The following is a 16923-nucleotide window of genomic DNA, read 5'->3' as shown; positions in this document are numbered from 1 at the left end:
AGCCTCCCAACTACCTCTGCCCAGTCACACGCTCCTCACAGGCCTTGCCAACTCCCGCTCCTCCTTCGGGCCCCAGTTTAGACTTCAGCCACTTGCTTGTATCACTTCCTAGACTAGGTAAGGTCCTGTAAGTCCCTACATGTGCCCATAAGCAGCCTGTACTAACCCTTCCTGCAGTACTTATCACACTACATGAAAAGTACCAGTGTGACCCACCCTGGACTGTGACCACCTTCAGGACTGGTGGTGAATACCTCCATCCAGCACTGCAAGGGGTCTCAGGGCACTCAGGCGCCCCAGTCCTGGTTATCTATCTCATTAGATGGTACCAGCAATGATGATATAAAATATGTAGAAAACTAGTTCTAAATTAACTATCAGTACTTAACTTTGCTACAGACACTTCAATTTTACCTAGACAAATTCTTATTGATAAGTAATAATTTCTAATTCCATTTGAATTCATTAGATCATTGTAGAAGATTCCAAAAACACGGAAAGACATACAGAGGAAACAAAAATCATCTGTAACCCCTCCACCCAAAAATAACACTATTAATGTCAGTGTCCTATTCCAGTCTTTTTTCGATGTGTGTGGGATATATATGTGATGCATACATTAATAACTATACCATATTTTTTACAAAATTAGAACACGGTATATCAATTTACTTCCTGCTCTTTTCATTAATAATATATTATAAAGTTTGTCTCATCTTCGGTCTTTGAAAATACGACTTTTATTTATTTATTTTTTAAAGATTTTATTTATTTATTTGACAGAGATAGAGACAGCCAGCGAGAGAGGGAACACAAGCAGGGGGAGTGGGAGAGGAAGAAGCAGGCTCATAGCAGAGGAGCCTGATGTGGGGCTTGATCCCGGAACGCCGGGATCACGCCCTGAGCCGAAGGCAGACGCTTAACCGCTGTGCCACCCAGGCGCCCCAAAAATATGACTTTTAAAGCAAAAGTATTAACCCTGTGACCGTCATATTTATTGCAAATACTTTTTCCCATTTTACCATTTGCCTTTTAGTTTTATTAGAATGTGTTCTGAAATGCAGACGTTTTTAATTTTTATGCTGAAAAATCAAATGATCTTCTCCTATGTGTTTTCTCATAACTTTTATGTTTAGAAAGTCTTTCCCCACCCAGAGATCAGTTAAAAGTTAATATGTAGTTCCTCCTGGTCTAATTACAGCTTTACATATTCACATTTACCCTTTAATCCATCTGTGATGTACTGAAGTGTGCGGCTGAGGTAAAGATCTAGCTATGTTTTCTCTTCCATACTTAACCAATTGTCTAGATGGGTTTTTCTAATCTGTTTGAAACTCATCTGCAGGGTCATCCTATCACTTTTCATCTAGACCTAAATATTACATCTTTCTGCAGAACAAAAATTAATAACAAAATTAAGGAAAATTAGAAAAGTAGAGCAAAAAAATCAAAATCCTATACTTGAAAATAACATGGGAGAAAAATACCCAGCTTCTGTTACCAAGCAAATGAAAAAGTATGGCTCAAAAGCACCAGCAAGAAATGTCTGGGGTGAAATGTACTGATGTCTGTAACCTGAAATGCATCAAAAAATGAAAGATGAAATGGTGGCTGGATAAGGGATGTGTAGATATATGATAAGAGAGCAAAACAGTTAATTGTGGCATCTAGGTGACAGGTATATGGGTATTCACTACACAATGCTTTTCAACTTTTCTTTCTGTTTGAAAATGTCCATAATAAAATGTTGGGGGAAGACAAGTCTTCCAAATCAGGTTTTTGGGTTGTGTTAATCACACACTATTATAAAAGGAAGAACCAATGTACTTTAAGAAAAATAAAATCATGGGGCACTTGGCTGACTCAATCAGTAGAGCATATGACTCTTGATCTTGGGGTTTTAAGTTCGAGCCCCACACTGGGTATAAAGATTACTTAAAAATAAAATCTTAAAAAAAAAAAATACAGGAAAAAAATCCCCCACAAAATCATAAAGAACACATAACCACCATGTATTGTTAGTGAAGAAAAGAGGGCTGAAAATAAGGAATAATGCAGATTCACTAATAAACCTACTAACAAGACAGGCACATGCGATGACATGTAATGCCACAGGACCTGTTTTTACTTATTAAAGATTTTATTTACTTATTTATTTGAGAGAGGGAGCGAGAGAGAGAAGGGGAAGGAGGAGGGGGAGAGGGAGAGAGAGATTCTCCAGCAGACTTCCTACTGAGCATGGAGCCAGACATGGGGCTTGATCCCATGACCCCAACATCATGACCAAAGCCGAAATCAAGAGTCGTATGCTTAACCAACTGAGCCACCCAAGCACCCCTCCACAGGATTTGTTTTTAAAAGTTTGTGATAGGGACGCCTAGGTGGCTCAGTTGGTTAAGCGTCTGCCTTCGGCTCAGGTCATGATCCCGGGGTCCTGGGATCGAGACCCGCGTCAGGCTCCCTGCTCAAAGGGGAGCCTGCTTCTCCTGCTGCATGCTGCTCCCCTTGCTTGTGCTCACTCGCTCTCTCACTCTAATAAAATCTTTTTTAAAAATAAATAAAAGTTTGTGATAAGTAACAGAATTAACATACCTGTTGAGAAAGGAAAAATTCTGCTTGTTTTTGGGAGAGAGGTCCACTGCAAGATACCTCCTCTTCTCTGGAAAAAATAAAACAAAACTACTAAGGAATTACACCACAGGGATGGGTAAACTAGGTGATGGGGACCAAAGAGTGCACCTGTCGTGAGGAGCACCGGGTGTCTTATGAAGTGCTGAATCACTGTATTGTACACCTGAAACTAATATGACATTGTATGGTAACTCACTGGAATTAAAATAAACACTTAAAAAGTCAAACAAGCAAGCAAAAAAGAATTACACAACAGCAAGAATGGTAAGCCTAACAAAGTCAAACAACTTCATCAGAAGAGCTCAAAAACCTTTACAATTAATTCTCTCCTCTCAGGAATAGGAAAAACATCCATAAAAAGTGATGTTGAATGACCTAAGTTCACACGACATAATTATGGACAGTTATACTCCTAGGTTCCAGATGGTGTGATCTTCCCACCATGCACATCTCTCGTGGTACCCTGATTTAAAGCCCTTCAGTGGAACCTCCTCAAGTTCCAGAATAAAGTCCACTCTGCTCAGCAGGGCGTGCGCAATGCTCCATGAGTGGTTCTAGCCACTACCTCTCCTTTGCCTTTTCTTTCTCACCCACACCTCCAGCCTGATGACCTCCTCACAGATCTCCTATCGCGCCAAGATGCCCCTGCTGCTTCCCTGGCCTGCAGGGCCATTGTCCCACCCACTGTTGGCTTACAGTACACCATCCATCATTCCCGACTCAAGCGTCCTGTCCTCCAAGAATCTCTGCTGACGTCTCTCCCTGGAGCTGCCACTGTCTCCTAGAGACGTTGAGCACAGCACCTATCCACTGCCACACCTGCCTGCTCTTACTTGCAATTGGATGCCAATACCCAGCACCATGCCTAGGAACAAAACAGGTGCTCAGAGTTGGGGAAATGAATGAACGAAGAATTTCTAACTCCTTGCTACAGACACAAATGTGGTGTACTCAGAAGCAGGAAAAAGTGGCTTCTCCTATGAGATATTTGTCTAGGAATTTACATTATGCAGAATTAACAGACAAGGAATATAGGGATATAAACCTAGGCTTGAGAAATCTACACATGCACAACAGAAAAGTCTTATTTTGAGAGCAAAGTATGAGTAATACCCTCCTTTTGCCAGAAGACTCTGAAGAAATGGACTTCTGTATAGGATGATGGTAAGTATAAAAATCAATATTTACTCATAAATAATGCTTTTATAAGCACTCTGCATCTAATACAGCAGTTCTCCAACTTTTATGTAAAAGATACATGAATGGATATTCTGAAAGAAAATTCTTCTGAGATTACAGAATTTGGGGAAGTTACACTATCTTGCTTAAAGATTCATGACACCCAACTGAGAAATCCAACAGAAAGAAACTTTATTTACTTTTGTTTAATGTACCATTTACCAAACTCATTGAGTAAAGAATCCTTTCCTTACATCTTTCAAGAAGCACTAGTGTTCCACAGAAAACACTTTGGGAGGTGCTGCTCTAACATTCTCTTGCCTTCATTTCTGATAAATATTACCTAATAATCGCTAAGGCAGTGTATCATATTCTGCAACCATAGGTGCTGCCAAGAACCAGCCCCAACCCAGGTCTAACAAAGATCAGTGACACAATAGTGACCTGGAGGGAAATGGAAAACAAATTCACAGGCCAAGTTCTCAAATGGAAAACAGTTAAGTATCTGGGCAGTAAGGAGCCCTTTTCTCTTAACACACCTCATAACCAAAGTAAACCCAAGGCTTGGAATAAACATGGCTGCACACAAAAAGCCTAGGGACAGGTAAGAATGAATGAATGAATGAATGAATGAATGAATGAATGAATGAATGAATGAATGAATTCATCTGAATGAAACTGGATACACACAAATCTGGTCCCATTTGCCTCTAAAGTCCACAACGGTCAGGGCACCTGGCCAGCTCAGTCGGTAGAGCATAGAGAAAATCAGCACCATGCAAACTGATTCTATAAAGAAGGGAAGTACAATCCCCATAAATGAAGATCAAATTTGGTTCTGGCCTCCACAGTGGCAATCATGGCTGACATGAATCAGCTTGAGAAGAGCAAGTAAAAACACCATGGCCCAAACCATCCTTCACTGACTCCTGTTTCCTCGGGGCCTCACAAATACATGCAGAAGAAAGTAACTCATGAGAAGCCACAGAGGTATTCAATTTAGGAAAAGGGCTACCCATTTGGGAAAAGGGTTCAAGTATACCTTGCTTATAAATCCAATTATTAGCTGAGACAGAATTTTAGACTTACTAGTACTATACATCAAGGGCACTTAAGCTGGATCCATGGATGGGCTTTAAGTCCATGAACCTTATAAAACTGCATGCAAAAAAAAAAAGATGTGCATTTCTAATACGAACCTAGTACATGGCACTTGTGCGATTCTCAGGAGTCTGGAAATTCCTCTAAAGGTCTTAACTCTACCAGTCATTGAAATTTTAAAAATATGGTATTAATCAATCAACAAAGGTTTTATTTTTTGTTTTTGAATACTTGCAATGCACAAAACACCAGTCTAGGTCCTGGAGCACACAGAATATGCTAATAGGCTTACAGTCCTGGGGAAAGCTAAGAACAGCCCAGGTGAGAAGATGGCAGTAAGTGATAAATGCCAAATGTGAATATGAACTCTGTACTGAGAAATGGGGGGAATCACTTGCAAGTTGGGAAGGAGCAGAGAAAATGATGAGGAAGGAAGATGAGGAAGGAAGAAGGCATTCCAGGAAAGGGAAACAAAAGACAAGAGCCTGGCCGACAGGCCGGGACAAAGGATCCAAGCTGAGAAACTGAAAGTAAGGTCAGAAAGGTCAACTGTGGAAGGCCTCGAACACCAGGTGGAGAGACTGTAGAATCCTTGGAAGTTTTGTTTTGTTTTGTTTTTTTTAAGATTTTATTCATTTATTTGACAGAGAGAGAGACAGCCAGCGAGAGAGGGGACACAGGCAGGGGGAGTGGGAGAGGAAGAAGCAGCTTCCCAGCGGAGGAGCCTGATGCGGGGCTCGATCCCCAAGCCCTGGGATCACGCCCTGAGCCGAAGGCAGATGCTTAATAATTGAGCCACCCAGGCACCCCCCTTGGAAGTTTCTGAGCAGGATATCGACAGAAGCAAGAAGGAAGGTTAATAAGGTTAATAACAGGAAGTTATTAAACATTCAAGGAGGAAGCAAGGGCCTCATCCTTCTGAGGTGTGTGACCAGAGGGCATGATGCAGCCTCTCTCCCCGAGCCTCACTGTCCTCCGTCTGTGCCTCCAATATGCCGGCTTGTCCTGTCTTGGAAGCTGTGTGTGTGCGCATGTGCTCTGGCAATCCTGGCTCCTTCATCACCTGGCTCCCCGTCCAAGGGGCCCCTCCCCAGCTGAACCCCCAGTTACTTCCTCTCCACCCTCTACCCAAGGGTCCCATTTCCTCTCGGCCACACTGCCTCGCTCTGAAACTACATTACTTATCAGTTGCCTCTCTATCATCTGACCCTCCCCACATGACTCCACGAGGACAGGGCCCTCTCTTCTTGGCTAATAACACAGCACCTTAACATGGGGTCTGGTACACAGGAAGCACTCAGAATTTGGGAGATTTATATTAAATCACTGGCAAGCAAGGAATTACCAGAGAATTTCTACTTCTGTTAGCTCCTTTTAGGAGCACAGAGAAGCTGTTAATTCCAGCAGCTTGCAGACTAGTAGGCTCCACGGCAGACGCTCCTGGGCTAATCCTATCAGCCTGCTCCTGACTGCAGGCACTTGGCAACTGCCAGCAAATGCAACACAGGCTCAATTTCAGTGTGCCCTCTCTTCTGCGATGGGATTTTTCTTAATGATAAACATTTGTTGACTGAATATTTATTTCCTCCCTTGTAAATTAACAGTGGGGGGGGATCAATTTATTAATTAACAGGTTTCTCTTTTCAGACAGGAATAATTTCACTGTGGGATGGGAGATTTGCAAGCTATGCGGTATTCCTTTCCCCTAATTTTATTTTATTATTTATTTATTTTACATAGGCACCACACCCACCCAGCGTGGAGCCAAGCTGGGCTTCAACTCATGACCCTGAGATCAAGACCTGAGCTGAGATCAAGAGTCGGACGTTTAAGAGACCAAGCCACCCAGGGACCCCACTCCTTTCTAATTTTAATACAAATTTCTAGGGCAAGAAAAATAACTTTCCTGAAGAAAAGAGAGTGGAAAACACTCCAATAACTGAAAAAAAGGAAGGAAGGAAGGAAAACAGAAAAAGAAAGAAAGGAAGAATAAAAGCTAAATTAAGAAGCTTTTCATAATGCAATAAAACATTAGAAAAGATCACAAAAAATGAAATTTTCCTCTTTAAAAGAACCAAGAAATGAATGTAAATATATTCTTTCTTTTTTTAACGTAAATATAGTCTATTAAAGAAATCTTATTACAAGTAAACCCATTTCTTTGCTGACAAAAAATTGTGATATTTAATTAGAAAATATTTAAATAGTGTATCTCTTTAATTTTGGTGACAAAATTCAGTTACTATATGTGCACCATCTTCTGGAACTATACACATACCTTTTTTTTTGATCCAGAAATGTCACTTCCTGGAAAATTATGAAAATTTACATTGGCGTACATTTTTTACCCACCGCAGAGCATTCTGCACATTGTACATTTTAAGTGAAAAAACATTCCTGTTTTATCGTTGAAGATATAAAATTGTAATATATATGCGATTTGATTCTCAGTTCTTATGATTTCAAATTCTTCATGCCTATTTTTTTAAAAAAGTTTTTATACATTGTAATTCACTATAGACTTTTTTTTCCTTTTCTTTTTTTTTTGAGTATAGTGTGCACAATGTAACATTAGTTTCAGGTGTACAGCATGGTGATTTGACATGAAATGATACACCTTCATAGTAAATACACTGGGTCACACACACGAGTTCTTAGATAAAACAAAACGATGCAGCTAGACGTAATTACATCGGATTCACTTAGGAGACAGCCAAACCAAAGTAAGTCTGAACTGTAACGTTTCACAAGAAGTGACACTCTGCTACTTGAAGGAGATAAAGTAGCCAGAACAAGGACTATGCCGCAGCCCAGACAGATGCACTCCTGAGGCAGCTGAGCTAAAAGCAAAACTAGAGAACAAGAACAGCCAGTATTTGCTGGACGTTTACTACACGCCAGGCACAGTTCCAAACACTTACATGGACCACTTATTTAATCCTCACAACACCCATCTGAGGAGGGGATAGGATGCCCCCTTTTGCAGATGAGGACACTTAAGCACAGACAGGGTGAGTAACTGGCCCAGAGTCACACAGGGAATAAGGGGGGGAGCTGGAACCCTAAGCCAGCAGTCTGTCACCAGAACCAGACTCAAGCCCACACAGTCCTGCCTCTCCACTAGAAGAGAGGCATTTGTCAGCAACTCTGAGGAAGCGAGGTTTTGGAAGCATTTAATGGTACTAGAATCTCTTGCACCCCGTATGTGCTAAATCAAACAAAGGCCGCTGTCAGGAACCAGCCATTCCCCACGGCAGTCAGCCAGCCTACTCAGTCAGGGCAGGTGAGGCTTACCTCACTCAGAGCTCTGAGCACGCTGCAGTGTAATGATCTGTGGCGTCAGTCTTCCTCGCCACACTGTGGGCTCCTTGATATCAGGGGATACGGCATATACTATACATGTACACACACACGTGGGTGTTTTTCCCCCCCAATAGCAGTTTACTTGGGAGGTGATCCCAGGTAACAGTTGGGGTGAGGGGAAGTGAGATAGCAAAGTGAAAGAAGTCAACAAAAAGTGCTTTACGGGACCACTCGCCAGAGTGGGTGACAGGCTGCGTATGGTGATTTCTGCATTCACTCATCCAGCACGTGTTCACAGACACATTCTACGAGGCAGGCACCACACTAAGCACTGGTAAACATGCGATGAAGCAAGACAGAGAAGGGTCTTCGATCTGAAGGGGGGGCCAAGGCAGAAGACACAGATCCAAAGGAGAAAGCAAATAAATGGAAAACGTTACTCCGTGAGGAGAGCCATGAAGGAACTAAAGAAACCAGAAGTATTTGGGGTGGAGATTACTTCAGTTATGCGGTCAGGGAGGGCCTGTGTGACGACACTGGAGCTGAAATCGGAAGCCAAAGTCAGCGTGGAGTATTTACGAAGCCGAAAGCAAGCCCAAGCAGCTGAATTGCAGAGAGTGAAGGGGAGGGTAAGGAGCAAGAGGCAGGGAGGATGACCGGGCCAGATCACACAGGCACTGAGGCCATGATAAGCTCGGATTCTAGTCTAAATTCCAAGAGCAGTCGTGAAGGTCTGGGGCAGAACGGTGCCATGATGTGATTTACATTCACAGGGGTTCCCTTGGATGCTGCATGAAAAACAGATTGCAGGGAGACAAGAGCGGAGGCAAGGAGGCCAGTGAGGAGGCTAGGGAAGTCTATAGTGGAGTTGTAGAGCTGGGGCTGCTGGGGCTGCAGGGGCAGCAGTGGTTGAGGGAGACAAGTGAACTAAGCCCAAACTATCATGGAGGAACAACTGACTGGGCTGAGGACTGGTTGTCAGGGTGACAGAGAGGGAGGAACCACGGACACTCCTAGGTTTTGAGCTTGAACAACTAGGTGAGCAGTGGCACCAAATCCCCCGTGCTTAAACTTTAATAGGCACTCCCTACATTTTCACTGTTAACTCACTCTGACATAAGGAACACTGTCAACCAGGGAGGGTCCCAGCAGGAAACAAATGGCACATTCAAATGGGGTGATTTGAGAAGAATTTAATAAAGGACCACTTATAAAACTTGGGGCAGGAGACAGAGAAGCCATAAGGGACCATATGGTCCCTAGGACTGTTAACAGTGGGGCACCTAACACCCCAAGCCTGGGAAATCTTACGAGTTCCCAGACCCCAGAAGAATGCAGAGAGGACACCTGATAGAAGCCGTGACCCCACAGCCAGTCCACCATGACCCTGAAGGAAGGGAGCCAGTGGATCAACAGCCTGACCGCACTCTCCCTGGCCCACTACTGCCTCCCAATCAGAAGTCGGAAGGCAAGGAGCCCACTGATGCAGCCCATATGGGTCAACTTCTTGGATCTGGAGGGGCAAAAAGATAGCGGGCAGCACACGAGCGCAGGATGAATGAGGATTTACTATGCCTGTAATTATACTATTTCACAGGAAAGGAATGCCTACCCGAAAAACCCCAATTACCTTATAGACACATCAAGTTCTTCTTTTTCCATTTTTCTTTCACCCTCCTCTCTGTTGGTCGGTTCCATATCAGCATCCTCCACTGTCTTTTTCTCACCATTCTGGAAGTACTGCTGAAGGGCGGTGTACAGTTTAAACACTTGACTGAAAGAAAGCTTACTGTAGGCCAAGATCATATGGCGCAGAAATAAACCTACAAAAAATGACATACACAGGTGAAGGCATTAACTGAAATCCAGGCTACACAAAGTTGATTAATATTTCTTGCAATTCTTCCTTCAAAAGAATCAAAAAGAGACCCTTGGAGTTGCTGTTCCCTCCACCTAGAATGCTCTGCCCCCATCTTTTACAAAACTGGTTTCCTCTTCTTATTCAGGGCTCAGGCCCCACCCCACCCCCTTACCCCCACATTCCATCATCTTTATCCATCCAATATGGGTTTTTTTCGTGGCTGTTGGAACTATCCGAAATTATGTTATTTATTTACTTACTTACTTACTTTTCACCATCTGGCCCCACCCTACCAGTATGTGATCTCCATAAGAGGAAGGTCCCCATCTAACTTATAAGTCCAGAGCCTGGCACACAGGAGAGCCATATAATAGCTGATGTTGAATAACATAAAAACTGCCATGCAAAAAAGCCAAATGGATAGAGTGTGGATATAAACCTAACAGAAAAGCCTCAAGAAATTTCACGTATGCCCTCACCTTATAAACTATAGCCATGATATATTCTTACTTACCTCTTTTTATAAAAGTTTAGTTGGCAACCCTGACTTAGAGTCATACAATGCAGACAAGGAATCCAGAGAACTGAGAGAAAGAGCTCTGAAACCCTAAAAGCCCCAGGTCCAGGCTAATAGTTGGGACTATTACAGACAAAACAGAAGATGGTTTTCCACAAGACAGTTACTTAAACATAGGACAAAATGGCAAGGCAGCAAATACAAACTAAAACATGTCCGACACCCCACTGTGTTTGTTCAGATAGAGCAGTCATGATAGGTGGCATTTAGAAAGCTGATCACTTCAATGAAAAACATTCTCTGCTCTCCTTAGAAAAGCGTCATACCTACTACACTCGTTTTGTGAACCTCTGGTTCAGTTCCAGAAAAAGAATCTGAAAGGTCATCAAAAAATTGTTCCATATCCTTCAATTCGCCTTCAGCCATCAGTTTGATTCTGAATGAGAAAATTGAGGTGTGTGTTTTAGGAAGTCCCTCTGAACATCTTCTCATGTTTCACATTCCACAATTATCTCCAATAAATCTATTTTAAAAGCAATTCAGAGATTCATATAAAATGGTGGCACATAAAACAAACTTGACAATTCAAAATGTCACTCTCATTATTCTAAAAAGCATCGCTGTTCATGTTTTCTTCATCATAAAATGTGTCAAAGTAACACATCAGCCAGCAAAAATGGAATTCTCTGCAATGACTAAAAAAAACAGGTAGACCAAATAGAAAAATATATTTTGAAACAGTACGTTTAATGTTGACCACTTTTCAAAAAAAAGAAGTACTTAGGAAAATCGAGAGTAACAAAGATATATTTTTAGAGAATTCATTATGTGCATTTTTCTAGTTTTCATCTACATAAACATATTTTCCCATATACAGAAGGAAAGGAAACTTACCTGATCTGTACTGAATTTGCCAGCTGGGGACAAGATTCTTCAATTAACTTGTACAGTTTAGACAGTGTAATATCTGGGCCCTGGATAAAGATGACAGGGAGATTACGGACAAATTTTAAGGAGCTGGAGAATGATAAACAGTAAACATGAATTCATTTATCAACTCCTCTGCTTTAACAGTTATTTCAAATGTGAATTTTCAAATTATGAAGAGAAAAACACCAATCTAAAACACTAAAGGAATACTCCACATTTGCAAAGCACTCTTGGTTAGCTGGAGGAAAGGTTTAAAACGGAAACAAAGCAGAGACTCTGTAGTCCAAGGACCTGCCCTTCCTTCCTTTTTATTTTGTAATCATGGCAAAGCTAGTTTCCTTCATCAGTAAAATGCAGATAATCATAACCACCTCCCTTGTTTGTGACAAAGAAACGGTAAGAAAAGGCAAAGTACTTTGTAAACTGGAAAAACATTATTCAAACACAGGTGTCCTATTTTTCACAAACATAATCTCATTTGATCCTTCCCAAAACCTTGTAAAGTAGGCAGACATACTCTGTGCCCAAGTCCATAAAAGGTACCAGCAGAGACAAAGAGTACGCAACCTTGACTGTCAAGAAGTTTACGATCTAACTAAGGTTTAAATCTAAACACTGAATCTTTTTTGGAGAGTAAATTGACACTAAAAATGCCAATTCTAGATGTGGAAAGCAATTCCATTTCTGGGGAAGGTATGTTCAGCCAGCATTGTTTGACATGAAGAAAAACTGAAAAGAACCTGTAAGTTCATTAATAGTTAATCTATAACTTATATTAAGTTATAAATTTATTTTAATATTAAAATTAGGAGTTCTGTTTCTTCCTTTATTGGGGAATACAATGCTGTTAAAAAGAATGAGGTGGCTCTATTCAAATGTGGTGACATGGAAAGATCTCCAAGACTGGTTAAGTGAAAGGAGCAAGCTGCAGAACAGAATTTTACTTATGTAAATTTTTTTTAAATTCAAGCAAAATTAAATTAAAAGGATACATACATATCCTTACAATCATATGCATCTACCTATTTATATACACATGGATTTTGCAAAAGGTCTAGAAAGATCTATTCTGACCTGTGACTCCATAAATAGTTGAAAGAATGAACATTAACAGTAATAATCTCTGAGAGGGAAAAAGATTGGATGACAGGAAGAACCATAACCTTTCACTCCATTAATTTTAGTATCAGCTGAAGTTTTTACAATAAATTTTTGTATATGAGTAATTAAAAATTAATTAATGTTTTAAAATTAACTAATGTTTAAAGCCAAACGTTAAGCAAAGGCATTGGGGAGTCTGGTTGGAACGTTACTAGATCACACAGTATTTTACCAAAGAACCACAAATGATAATTTAAGACAGAAAAAAACAGCATAAGCAAAGGCAGAAAGATGTGAGTTAAAACACAAGTACTGGGGCGCCTGGGTGGCACAGCGGCTAAGCGTCTGCCTTCGGCTCAGGGCGTGATCCTGGCGTTACGGGATCGAGCCCCACATCAGGCTCCTCTGCTATGAGCCTGCTTCTTCCTCTCCCACTCCCCCTGCTTGTGTTCCCTCTCTCGCTGGCTGTCTCTATCTCTGTCAAATAAATAAATAAAATCTTTAAAAAAAACAAAAACAAAACAAAACACAAGTACTGTTTTATTTCTTTTCTCTATTACTAAATCTTTCAGTATTATGACTTTTATTTCAATAATGGGGAAAACACACGCAATAATAGTAATGTGGCCAGGACTGGGAGCTACAAGTGATGGAGCTCCATTCCTTGTATTCAACCAACGGGGTAAGCCACTTAACCTGTGTCCTCAGTACCCTTTCTCTCCCTCAACTAACACTGGTGGTATGTTTTTAAAAAGCCCTTTAGGGGCACCTGGGTGACTCAATCAGTTAAGTAGGCGGACTGTTGACTTCAGCTCCGGTCATGATCTCAGGGTCCTGAGATGCAGCCCTGCATTGGGCTCTCTGCTCAGCAGGGAGTCTGCTTGAGAGTCTTTCCCTCTCCCTCTCCTTCTGCCCCTCCACCTGCATGAGTGCACATGTTCTCTATCAAATAAATAAATATTTTTTTAAAAGCCCTTTATCAAGTATATTGATAATATGGGGCCCCAGGACGCCAGATCGTTGTTTCTGCCACCACGGCTCAAAGACAACTGCTCATCCTTCAAGTTCCGGCTAACACTCCACATCCTGAGTCCTCCCCTTTCGCCTAAGTACACCCATCTGCCACAAGAGGGTATATCCCATTTCTCTTATTCCACACTTTTATTTAGGCACTCTACTAAGCTTTGCGGATACAAGAGTGAACAAAATCAGGACAAAACACGGCCCTTATAGTAGTCTAATAGGGGAGAGTCATTAATCATAAAATCACACAAATAAATGAGAAAAACCACAACTGGTATAAAAGAAGGTACATACCCTATGAGAATACATTAAAATAGCTAACGCTGAGCATTTTACTATATGCCACAAACTGTGAAGTCGTGTCCACGGGTCTTCTCATTTAATGCAGCCCTCCCAAAACATAGTTTCTATTATTGTCCCCATTTTACAGAGAGAAACCAGAGACCCAAGTAGGTTATGGAACTTGCCCCAGTCGCACCGCTAGTAAGCGGTGAAGCTCTAACCTGAGTCTGGAAAATGAAAGAAAACATTTAAAGTGCTTAACAGTTAAGTGTCAAGGTCCGCTGTTATTTGTAGGTCATTACTACTATTTACTGCGGTCCTCCGGGAGCCTGTACGATTCACCTGTCTCCAACGCTCAAGACCACGTGTAGCCCCTTTCTATAGAAGACCACGGATCTGAGAAAAGAGTTCTTCCCCGTCACTCAGCTAAGAAATGCTGGAGTCAAACATGAACCTGCAAAAAAAATGCATGTAAAGCGCCTGGCCGATGGATACTTAAGTACTCATTATTAGCAGGTGGTATTAACTCTCTCTCTCTCTTTTTTTTTTTTTTTTTTTTTTTTTTTGAGGTCCTCCAGGGCTTAAAGAGCATTGGATGAACACACTCGTGCCCCCAGGCTCAGGGAGGTGTCCGGCGCAGTAAAGGTTTGCTGAATGAGCGGGAGCCGGTGGGGGCCGCTCACCTGCAACAGCGGCAGGAGCAGCTGGTTGAGCCTCCGCCGCTCCATGAGGCTGACGGCGCCCTCGCCCGTGCGGCCCATCTCGTTCAACAGCACCAACACCGCGATCTTATACGGCGTCACCCAGTCCTTGATGCCGAACACGTTGGCGTGCACCACCCCATTGGTCATCATGGGGTTGAAGTAGAGGCTCTCGTGGACGCTGGCCATGGCGCCCCGGGACTAAGTCCAGGAGCCCAGCCGGCCTCCCGCCAGACCTGGGTTCCTGCTCGAAGCAGTCCACAACCCCCCCTACGCCTCCGCGAGTCCGCGCTGTAGCCCAGGAAACGGGTATCCTCGCTCGCGGCAAGCCGTCGGCCAATCAGAGAAGCCAGACCAGAGCACATGGGAGGGACACAGCCAATCAGACTATCCAGGGGTGCTGTGCAGGGTGGGGCAAAGACGGTGCACTTCAAGACTGAGTCCCATCAGAAACTCGAGCGGGAGAAGTAGGTTCCCGGACTGACTTGGGGTGGGACCGTGAAAGGGACGTGATGCTTGGGTACCGGGGCTGAAAGTCCCGGGTTGGGGTGGTTTGCGGAGCTGCCCATTTGTTCAATTCGAAAACAGTGAAAATTGAATTTTGAAACGATTCTGTTTAAAAGCAACGAAATTAAATTTGCACCTTTAAAATTCGTATTTGTTTCATTATGTTCATTTCTAAACTCAGAGTTTGAGAGTTTCATTTAGCTCTTTAAGACGTGATGAAACTTTTTTTCTCAGTATTTCACAAATGCCATTTGGGGACAGCCAAGTCAGGTTGCAAGTGGCCTTGCATCCTTCCTTGAGAGCGAAGGTGATACGACTTTGTTTCCTACCTAAAAAACTACAAGATCCCTAGTCTGCCATTCGCAGCCCCGTAAAATCAATCCCTAGACAATATTTTCAAACCGATTTTTTACAATCCCCCTTCCATTCATCTGTATCTCTCCCAAGACGCTTCTCTATGCCTGAATTACTATTAAAAATGACTTGTGTTCCGTGGTTGTCTCAATGACCCTTGAAAGAAAAACCATGTACTATCCAACTTTGGCTACACACACACACACACTGTGCGTAGTGCCTTGTTCTTGTGTCTCAATCGCTATTTGTTTAATAGAATAATGAATGAATATGTGTTCTTAGTTCACAAAAACAGAAAAGGAAGCAGATATAAATAGACTAAATTACTGTGCCCGAAAAGAAGTTATTGGTAGCTTGGAATAGAAAACCTTAATTCCATATCTTGAGAGCTCTGTACACTTTAGACATACAATCACATAGATTTTGGACGTACAACGCTGTACATTTTACCACATACAGTATCTATGTAACTATCTCTTATTTGTAAAAGGGGAAACTGACTTTTTGCAGGAAATTTAATACATAAATAATTTTTTTTAAGATTTTATTTATTTACTTGAGAGAGAGAGAGAGCACGAGGAGGGGCAGAGGGAGAGGTGAGAAACAGACTCCCGCCGAGCAGGGAGCCCCACTTGTGGCTGGATCCCCGGACCCCAAGATCATGACCTGAGCTGAAGGCAGATGTTTAACGAACTGAGCCACCCAGGTGCCGCTACATAAATAATTTCTTTCTTGGCCTCAGTTTATTTTTGTAAACCTCTTCCCTTTTTTTAATGAAAAAACATATTTACAATTTCAAAGCTCCCTCAGAATCTCTTTCGCATAGTGGGTATGGCAAAGAATAAAGGTTGGCAAAGGATATTTGTTGAATAAACTTTTATTCAACCTTAAAATCCTGAATAGAAACACATTACTGAATGTAAAGAGGAAAGTGTTATAAAATCCTAAAAAAACAATTTTACTCTAAATTGATAAGAATTTCAAGTCATTTATTTATTTACTCAATCAATATATGCCAAGCTTCTATTATATTCAAGGCCCTGTTGTAAGTGCTAGAGAGAAAAACGGTGACCCTCTAGACAGTTGCAAACTGGTAACCCCGGAACCAAGTGTGGCCCATTAGGTGTGTTTTATTTGCCTTGTATAATGTTTGCCAACACTTAGAAATTAAGAAATTTCAGCCCCCTGGAAAAATCTACATTTCCAGCTTCAATTGAAAAATGAGAATATTTGGCAACATGGTTTTTTCCTGCAGGGTAATATTTGACTGGATATAAGCAGCAAGAGCTACCTTTATTCAGGGCCTGATGTCCCCAAATCACAGTCCTGGCCATTCATTATTGTCTCTTAAAAGGCAGTTTGTGTCACCCATTTACCCTACTTTACCCACTGACGCAGCTTCACCTGACAGCATTTGGGTTGGAAACTCCTGT

At 42.0% G+C, this 16923-nt stretch overlaps 1 protein-coding gene across 3 annotated transcripts in view; it reads right to left on the bottom strand.

The window, feature by feature from the left end:
• ANAPC5 (anaphase promoting complex subunit 5) overlaps positions 1–14818 on the bottom strand; it is a 38839-nt gene extending 24021 nt beyond the window's left edge. Inside the window, exons 1-5 of one of the 3 annotated variants that reach the window (XM_011226062.3) lie at positions 14612–14818; positions 11487–11566; positions 10919–11028; positions 9845–10037; positions 2593–2659 (exon numbers count right to left, since the gene is read on the bottom strand). In XM_011226062.3, coding sequence (XP_011224364.2) covers positions 2593–2659; positions 9845–10037; positions 10919–11028; positions 11487–11566; positions 14612–14818 — 657 coding nt within the window. Of the gene's footprint in view, positions 1–2592; positions 2660–9844; positions 10038–10918; positions 11116–11486; positions 11567–14611 lie in introns of those variants that run through there. The other 2 variants (XM_034672414.1, XM_019800536.2) reach the window with 2 other exon arrangements.
• Positions 14819–16923: the final 2105 nt, after the last annotated feature.

This window comes from Ailuropoda melanoleuca, chromosome 12 (genome assembly GCF_002007445.2).
Source record: "Ailuropoda melanoleuca isolate Jingjing chromosome 12, ASM200744v2, whole genome shotgun sequence".
In the NCBI taxonomy this organism is placed as follows: Eukaryota; Metazoa; Chordata; class Mammalia; order Carnivora; family Ursidae; genus Ailuropoda; species Ailuropoda melanoleuca.
Note: the sequence above shows the minus strand (reverse complement) of the source record. Positions and strands in the feature narration are given on the sequence as shown.